Consider the following 9,565-nt stretch of genomic DNA (forward strand, 5'->3'; position numbering starts at 1 on the left):
CATGTTTTAAGTTTCATTCATCCCTTAGGCAGCATGTAAGAGATTGACAATAAGCTTGGTAAACCTATTTTGATTGAGTTTTCTGATTATTTTTTTCTTCAAAGTACAACTTGTATATGGTCATCATATAGTGACAAAATTATTCAAAACAGTCTTTAGCTCACAAACTTCAAAGCTTTTGTGTAGAAACTTTTGCACTCAATGGACTACCTTGGATCTTTTATCATGTGATCTTTTCAAAGATTATAAAGTTCGTCTGTGCCTATTAATTGTTTGATAAAATATCTTCTTATAAAATTTCGAGTTTACGCTTCAGTAAAGCAACATCAATAGTTTACTTGCACGTGCACATGTTTTCTAATATGTTTTCTCTCAAGGAATGTCATTGGGGACCTTAAGAGTTATAAAGAGACAATACATGGCTTAAATAAAACCAACTAGATATATTACATAAGATCTAATTGCATCCTAACATACTCTCAAGGAATCCAAGTGTTCTTTATTATGCCTAACAACTTTATTAACAATCGGCCATTTGCTTCGACTGATTCATTTTTCTCCTTATAATCATCTAACATGGTGAGATTATTAGTTTTGACTAATCTTTAATAAGCAGGCATTGTTAGGGATGTCACATAGCTCAAACGATTACAACATAATATGCGAAAATACATCGAATGTGAAGCATATGGACAAAAGTTGAGCTTCCCAACTCGAGTAATTGTTCCGTTAAGCCTCTCGTGATCCCCACTCTAAACATCACCATAGTCCATGAGAAGAGGAAACCACCACATGAACTGTTAGATGATGATGATGAACGCATGCTTGCTAGTCCTCGAGCTCAACAAGCTGTGCCGCTCTTCTCTCGGCTGCCTTCTTCCGCACAAATATCCCCCATCGCATGGCCGCCTTGATCTTAAGCCACCCAACCACCGCCCTACCCGATGGACGGCTCCGTTCGTCATCGTCATCGTTGAAGTTGGAGCACAGCGAAGGCACGTACGGTGGGAAGCCATATCCATCCTCATGCAGACTCGTGGAAGCTCCAACAACACTTAAGTTGCGGAGTAAGTGCTGCATGTCCTCATTCTCCAGCATCTCGTGGCTTCTCAACCGGATCTCCTCCTCCGAGAGGAAGTCATCCTGTTGGCACGACCAGTCTTCGTATGGTTGGAATTCCATGCTCGGTTGATGTAGTGGTGGAGCGAGTGCAAGACCTGCACGATCGTCTCTTCTGAAATGGGACTGGTGAGAGGAGCTACTTGACTGGTTTTGGAAAGCAAAGGAAGTGCTTTGGATCGGCATTTGAGCATTTAAATCTGCATCTTGTGGAAGGTTAGAGTACCGAGTAGCTCGACTCCCATTATATCCTAAAGAAAAGAAAAAAGCAGTTGAGATACTAACTATTTGGAATCAGCTACATAAATCAGGATATACAAATAAAATGCCTGCTATAATTATATATCCAATCATGTTGAAATTACTTCAAAGTAGTGCTCTTAAGCCAACTCCTAATTAATTATCTAAAACAAATAGTACTTGGAGAAATATAATGATTTCTCACCTTCGGCGGTATCAGCAATTGCTACTGGTTGGTGCTGTAAGGGAACTGAAGACTGAGGGTGAAACTGAGAGATATGCTGGTCATGCAAAGAAGGATGATTCAATGATGAAACCAATGGGGATTCTTGTAGCAAGGAAGCGGTTGCTTTCTTGCTCTTTGTGTTGTCCAAGAGGGTGTGACTGTCATATGCTATGGCATGCATCCAATTGTCGTATGCCTTTTTGACCAATGTATCTGCAAAAACCTGCAATGGATGAAGGGAACACAATCATCTTCTCAACCTATATTGATCATTGAAGTTTCTACTAATGTACTGGGTATCCAGGTGCTGTGCACTTCTAGTAGGATCAAATGGAAGTAGCAGCTCAATTTATAGAATTCACATCCAACAGGTTATAGATCTGAAAATTTTGCTCTCTCTCTCTCTCTCTCTCTCTCTCTCTCTCTCTCTCTCTCTCTCTCTCTCCAGTTTTCACAAATCAAGTTTGTAATTTCCATACCTTAGTTGTAAGTGTAGACATGGATTCATTAGCTTGGAACAATGGAGATTTTAGTTGTAATTTTGCTCTCTCTCTCTCTCTCTCTCTCTCTCTCTCTCTCTCTCTCCAGTTTTCACAAATCAAGTTTGTAATTTCCATACCTTAGTTGTAAGTGTAGACATGGATTCATTAGCTTGGAACAATGGAGATTTTAGAAATGCAGCTTTTCCCAACTTTATCTTCACTTGTTAATAACAAAGTTTGCTTTGGAATGGACGGAGGAGAACATGCAACTAATAAGATGTCAAGGCCAATGATGTCAATTCTATTTCAGCCTATCAACTTTTGTAGTTTTAACTCCTTTGTTGTCACAAACAGATTTTGCTTCAGTTTCACAAGAAAATTGTCAGGATTAGTAGCCTAATATCCTCCTTCATGATAATGACTACCAATGAATAACTGGATTACCGCATGCCATGGTACGAAACAGCGAAAAGGAGTATAATAATAGAAATATTACTCACCTTCTGACTGTCATTAAGTCCTCCTGCTGAACAGAACTGCCCTCCAGCGATTAAGCCACAGAACTCAGAGATGTTGTTGAAAATAGCACCAACATCCCTCGTTTCATCTGAGTAGTATACATAGTACTTTCCACTTAAGACACAAGTCTTCGCATGCTCCACAAGGATATCCCACATCTTATTTGACATACCAGTTCCCAGGATCTAGAAGCACGCAACGAATGAATGACACAAAAGAATGAATAAAAAATTCTATCGGAGAACAATACATCAAAACTTACATTACGCAATCTTTGGGGATCTCTGACAACAAGCCTGAGGAAATCTTCGACTGTGTTAATTCCGTTGCTATTCAACCTCTTGTGGAATGACCCATCCTTGCCAATCTTTTCCAATCTCCAAACTTCATCCTTCAAGGCAGGTGGATAATGTTTCTTGTACACTATAAAAAGATTGGAGGAGAAAAAATTATATATGAAATTGCGAGGGGAAAAAGACCAAATAATTAAAAATGTTAAGAAGACCTACATTCTCCTCTATGATCCTTAACCACGAAAGCTTCTGTCTTTGCTTCACGTATACGAATACCCTCACAATAGCCTGAGGCAATCTTCAAACCAAGTCTAAATTTTCTGCTTCGGATCCAACTAGAATTATCAGTAAAATTAAGCTCTCCGAGGCTACCAACACCATCTTTCAAAGAAACCTGTACGTCCCCTGTCAAAAGTGGTCTCTTTCCTTCACGCTCTTTAACTACATGGCTCTCAAAATCTTCTTCCGTCCAATTCTCATCATCTTCATCATTAAAATCACCCTCTAGAACTAAAACATCTAGCTTTGCAGATGCCTCAGGTCCTGAGCTTACCACATGACCAGAATTTGCATCAAGTAATACAACATGAATTGCAGCTCCCTGTTCCCCTTCTACTTTTCCACCTGTAAAAAGAGGAAGCGATAGCCTCGTCCTGAAGTGCAACTGTAGGTTTCTTCCATCAGGTCCTTCTATTTGTTTTGGTGAACACCTGCATGATGTATAACCAGAAATACTTATTTCTAAAATATTAAATATGCTTATTTCAGAAAAAAATTACTGAATATACTGTTAGCTCATGTTATCATCATTTTTCTATCTCCTGTAGTATAAGCTACAACTAAGTAGACTAATTCCCATTGGTTGACAACATTAAACTAAAAGAAGAATGACACAGCTCATAATGGTTCACAAAGAATAGCAAATATAATAAAGAACTTATGGTTCACAAAGAATAGCAAATATAATAAAGAACTTACATAAGCTAGTTGTGTGATCCTGCAACATTTTTTTTTAAAGATGCTGATTCCATACAAATAAAATATGATGCGCACACATAAATGAAAACACAATACATATATCAGTTTTGTATAGATATATACTATCTGTAAATAAGATTCCATGTGCTTGTGTTGCTAAATCACCATGGAACTGGCATAGCAAATCCACCTAGGATTTCATATATTCTGATGAGCATTTCATCCTTTTGGCCTTTGGATCTTCCTCAATAGTAACAAAACAAATGTTATTGGGGCAGTTCCTGACATAATACTCTTACATGACACCCATATAAAACCTTTTTCTCTATGCTTTCCGGAGTCTGGCAGATTCTGGACTAGAAATTGTGGTCAAATTAGAGCTAACAACTCAAGTGGCAATCAATCATATTTTTTATCACAATTAAAAGTTCATAAATACTAATTCTCCAAGAAATAGAAGTTGAAGGCATAAGAGAGTTCTGTAGATAACTTGTACTTGAAATCTTAAAATAGGAAGAGAAAAAGTGAAGAAAATCTAACATTGTATCACAATTGTTGGTTTTTGAGTTCAAAAACAGCAGCAGGATGAAAATTGTTTTCAATTACCAAAGGTTCCATTTTATAGTGTAGAGGATGACACAACAATAGCCAATTCTAGGAGCAAACAGCATTCATGTACATGATGGACAGTCTTCTACTCTCAGAAGCAACAGTGAGATGAGAGAACTAGTTGGAATTTGCAAAGGTTTAATCTGTAGTGTAGTCGATGATTTAACAATTTTATACCTTCCACCAATCCTGGCAGGACCCAACTTTGCTAAGGCTCGTTCCACTTCTTCACTGACCTATGTAAGCACAAAACAGAATAAGATTAGCAGTCAAAAAATGTACCTGTGTAAATGAATAAAACTGCAGAATTTGAGTCCCACAAAGAGAGAAGGTTCAAAAGATTCATGTTCCCTTAAATGCAGTTAATTAGTAATAACTACAAATTTACATTATAAAAGATAAAGCAATGGACAATAGGCAAAAGTAACATGATAAATTTTACATTTTCACAGGACATGTGCAAGCTGGATTCATATCTCGCTCAGAAATTAAATTAATCATTTGGAATGCAAGTGAAAGAATACAAATGAAGAACATGAAGTGTCTACGGTTCATAGATGAAACAAAAGAACCAAACAAGAAAACTAGTGGGCATACAGGAAGGCTGATGCTACAGATATGGTAAGGGCCGATGCTACATGACAATTTCCCAAATCAACCTTCATCCAAAGCAAAATAGCCCAGGACTGAAATTGCATTTCTAATTCATCCAAGAAATATATCAATCGAATGACATGTCATAAAAAGTTAAAAAATAGACAAATGCAGCAAACTAGCATGGCCCACCTCATAGAAGATCATGAACTGAAATACGTATGCCACATTCTTTTCTGAGAAAAAAAAATGAGGACAAGTACTTAACTCCAGAAAGCTTAGCAAGTTTAATATCAACCAGATCCATAATTCCAAACCTCATTTCAGACTTCACATGGGATACTAATATCACCTAATGGTATCATAAACAATGGAAAGAGAAAAGATAATGAAACGTAAGCATCATCGCGCAGAAATCCCAGTAACTACAGCCCAGGAAAAGCTGTTGTGGTAGCTTAATATTTGCAATCATAAAATGCCCCACATATGCATGATTTCAAGAAAATCTGCTATGAAATAAGACATTTGTCTTACAACTCTACGAAGGATGGGCTCCAATGACGAACAGATTTTCTGCAGACTGTCCACTTTCAATGCCTCAACGATCACACTGCAAAGAATATTTACTCTGATTAGATATTTACTCATGCTAATCATAAGTAGGCACACATGCATTTATGAATATCTAATCTTAAGGAACTGGAATAAGTGAAACATAATTATCAAATAGTTGATGTCTCTAACTACTAATGTTTGCATAGGACATGTCTATGCAATGACACATGTCAAAGGGTAAAACCAGGTAAAATAAAAATCAAACGAATCATCTTAAAAGGTCAGTGACAAGATTGAATCTGTTTCTTTTTCTTTCAGTGTTCTTAACCCTCAAGACTTCTCATTTGTCCAGGCATTTGTTTTTCTTATATTGGTTTTACATACGAACAGACATGCACACGCACGCGCGCACACACAGAGGGAGCAAAGTCATCCTGTCTTGTTTGTTAGAACAGGAATCAGAACATCATCTGTTAACGAGATTTCAAGCTTCAGCCCCTTGCACCTGCTGTCAAGCTCAAGAGTTTTGCCCCTGTACAGAATTGGAGCTATTCGGGCATGACTAGCAGCAAATGATAAATAACTTGAACTGAACACATGAAATTATCTCTGTTCCAACTACAATGAGGAATAACTAAGAAAATACACACAAAACAATAGGGTAGTCTTCGGGAGAAGGGAAGAACTGTATCAGAAGGCAAGAATCTATAGAATAAAAACCTTTCCACCAAAATGACCCTACAAATCTATTCCAATAAGATGGAAAACGAACAGACCAAGCTAAGTCTTGCTTTATTTGTCATACGGCAATACCAGAAATCAGAATAGTTTAAAGAGGTAAGCTTTTCTAAGTTTCTATCTTTTAGTCCAAATTTCTCGGTTGCTTACCTCGCGAGGGCCGGAACCTTAGACCGCTTGGGCTCGGGTTGCAAGCCGTCCCTGTCCCTTGCTTCCAACCCCCGCTTCTCCCTCGGCAGCGTCCCCTGCCGCTCATACCTCCCGGGCCGCTGCATTCCGCGATCCAAATCCCAGATATCTCTATGGGCTGTGCAACAAATCCCAGAACCAAAATCCGATGATTCCGGAACAACATACAAGTCATGAAGAGCTACATGAAGTTACCATCTTCGGCACTGAAAACAGAAGACTGTCTTTCCGGACAAAACCTATCCAAAAATGGCGAAAGAGAACACTCGGTCGAAACCATGAAGAATCTAAAACCGCTGTAATGAGAGCTACAACAAACCTTCTCTCTCTCGTCGAGGTATCGCACGTAGTGGCAGCAGAAAGACAGAGAGACACACACACACAAATTTGTCGAAATGGTGTTATCGCTGAGAGAGAGAGAGAGCGAGAGACACACAAATCTGTCGAAATGGTGTTATCGCTCGTGGCTTTTACCTTATCTGTGTGCTCGCCCTTTTTTTATGACGGCTAAATAATTGAGTTCGGTGCCACCATACCAAGCAATATATACACCAGAGACGTTTCCTTAGGGACGCGTGCAACTACGTCCACTGCGTAGCATTGCTGTTTGCTGTGATAGATGAGGAGGGCCGGCAGCGCACTTAAAAAAGATTCGATATAGTGGAACCCTTTCCTTGCCATACCTGCCAGAACAATGGTAGCAGAAGTGGCCCCACCATTGCTCCTTCCAATGGTCATCCCGGTAGCAGTTCCGTTCGTATGCACGGCATCTTGCACCGTGCAAAACTGTCGGGTCCCGCGCGTGTGGTTTCCGAGCGACTTCCAGGCTTCTTCTCGGAAAGAGGTGAGAGTTCTGTGAGGTAAAGTTACGGTTGGGTCCCACGCGTGGAGTTTCCAGGCGGGTTCCAGGCTTCTTCTAGGAAAGGGTAGAGCTGTGAGTTAACCGGAGCTGGTAAATTGTGGCTCGTCCCCCTCGTCCTTGCGCTCTTGCACTTCGTGTCGGCATGGCCTTTCTTTTCTGGCTACTTAAAAAGCTCACCACCAAGTTATGCCTGACGCAAAGCTTAAAGGCTCGGTTCATTTTACGCACAGAAGCAAACAAAGAATCCTGCAAAGTTGACTTTTTGTGTTTGGAATCGCCTACACGTATCTATGTTTCAATCAATGACGAGGGTGGATTGCGTGACGCAGCTGACGCTTCGCTGCTCGAACAGCCTCCACGCCATGTGTTTGCTTAAAAGGACTAATGGATATAGATCAGATAGAAAACTAATTGAACATGGATTGTAAAACAAATTAACTCAAGTTTATATATACTAAACAAAAACAGATGGTAAAACAAACTAAAATTGTAATAGATTATAGGAACAAACTAACGTTGCAAGAAAATATTGAAACTGGGAGGATTAACAAATCAAACATTGTAATAAACTAAAACAAATTAATATTGCGAGAAACAAAATATTAGGAGGTAAATCAATTGCATATAGATTGTAAAAAAAATATATTAATGCATATTTACAAAAAAGAAAATTCTAGAAGAAATCTAACAGATGCACATAATTTATAAAATAAATCAACCCATACAATTGCATATGGATTACAAAATGAAGTGACACAAGTTTGCACATGGATTAAACAAATCAATATTGTTATGGAACTAAATCAAATTAATTGCAAGAAATAAAGATCACTAGGAGGGATAAAGTATGTGGTTTTTTTACATATGCTTTTTATATATCTTAATGATGATAAAAAAAATTCATATCCTAAATAGTTAGGATTTAGGATTCTGTTATTGTAACAGAGAAAAAGCAAAACAAATCTACATATAGATAGTAGAATAACCATTATAAGTAAACTGATGCTGCAAGGAGAACAATCAATTGGACATAGATTATATATTAAAAAAATCGTACCAATTGTATATAAATTATAAAATAAATAGTCAAAAGTTTTCATATAGATTATGACACAAGTCAATATTGTAATAAAGTTTAATTCAAACTAATTGCAAGAACAAAGAACACTAGGTTGGATCAAGTAATACAAGTCTTCATAGATTGTAGAATAGCCTTTAAGAAAAAATAAAATAAACTAAAGCTACAAGGGGAATAACCAATTGGACATGGACTATAAAAATAAATCAATTCATACTAATTTACAGATTGATTATAAAATAAATTGTCACATGTTTGCATATAGATTATAAAACAAATCAACATTGCCCAAACAATATGGCAATAATTAATTAAAAACAAATGATGTAATAAAAATTTAATTAACACTTAAAATAAACTAAAAAATATTAATATTATTATAAAATAACACTAGAAGGAAGGCTTGATTATAAAATAAATTGACACAAGTTTTCATATAGATTATGACCCAAGTGAATATTGTAATAAAGTTTAATTCAAACTAATTGCAAGAACAAGGAACACTAGGTTGGATCAACATATAGATTATAGAATAAACGTTACAAAGAAAACAAACTAACTAAAGCTATAAGGGGAATAAACAATTGAACATGGACTATAAAAACAAATCAATTCATACTAATTTGCATATTGATTATAAAATAAATTGGTACAAGTTTGCATATAGATTATAAAACAAATCAACGTTGCCCAAATAATATGGCAATAATTAATTAAAAACAAATGATGTAATAAAAATTAAATTAACACTTAAAATAAACTAAAAATTATTATTATTATTATTATTATTATTATTATTATTATTATAAAATGATGCTAGAAGGAGGGCTTGATTATAAAATAAATTGGCATAAGTTTTCATATAGATTATGACACAAGTGAATATTGTAATAAAGTTTAATTCAAACTAATTGCAAGAACAAAGAACACTAGGTTGGATCAACATATAGATTGTCGAATAGCCTTTACAAAAAAAAAAAAAAACTAACTAACTAAAGCTACAAGGGGAATAACCAATTGGACATGGACTATGAAAACAAATAAATTCATACTAATGTACATATTAATTATAAAATAAATTGA

General features: G+C 36.6%; 1 protein-coding gene across 4 annotated transcripts; it reads right to left on the minus strand.

Moving 5' to 3' along the window:
• Positions 1–619: 619 nt before the first annotated feature.
• LOC103995757 (calmodulin-binding protein 60 B) lies at positions 620–7,059 on the minus strand. Of its 4 annotated transcripts, XM_018830645.2 has the most exons (10): positions 6,862–7,058; positions 6,738–6,781; positions 6,504–6,660; positions 5,595–5,670; positions 4,644–4,702; positions 3,096–3,589; positions 2,849–3,009; positions 2,568–2,771; positions 1,565–1,808; positions 620–1,370 (listed from the first exon to the last, which is right to left on the minus strand). In XM_018830645.2, exons 3-10 carry the CDS (start codon positions 6,626–6,628, stop codon positions 829–831), a joined length of 1,905 nt encoding a protein of 634 aa, XP_018686190.2. In that variant the 5' UTR covers positions 6,629–6,660; positions 6,738–6,781; positions 6,862–7,058; the 3' UTR covers positions 620–828. The 4 variants fall into 4 exon arrangements, with proteins under 4 accessions (XP_018686190.2, XP_018686175.2, XP_009414730.2 ...); XM_018830630.2 differs by having other exon boundaries at positions 6,738–7,059; XM_009416455.3 differs by lacking the exon at positions 6,738–6,781.
• Positions 7,060–9,565: the final 2,506 nt, after the last annotated feature.

This window comes from Musa acuminata, chromosome BXJ2-1, assembly GCF_036884655.1.
Source record: "Musa acuminata AAA Group cultivar baxijiao chromosome BXJ2-1, Cavendish_Baxijiao_AAA, whole genome shotgun sequence".
NCBI lineage: Eukaryota > Viridiplantae > Streptophyta > Magnoliopsida > Zingiberales > Musaceae > Musa > Musa acuminata.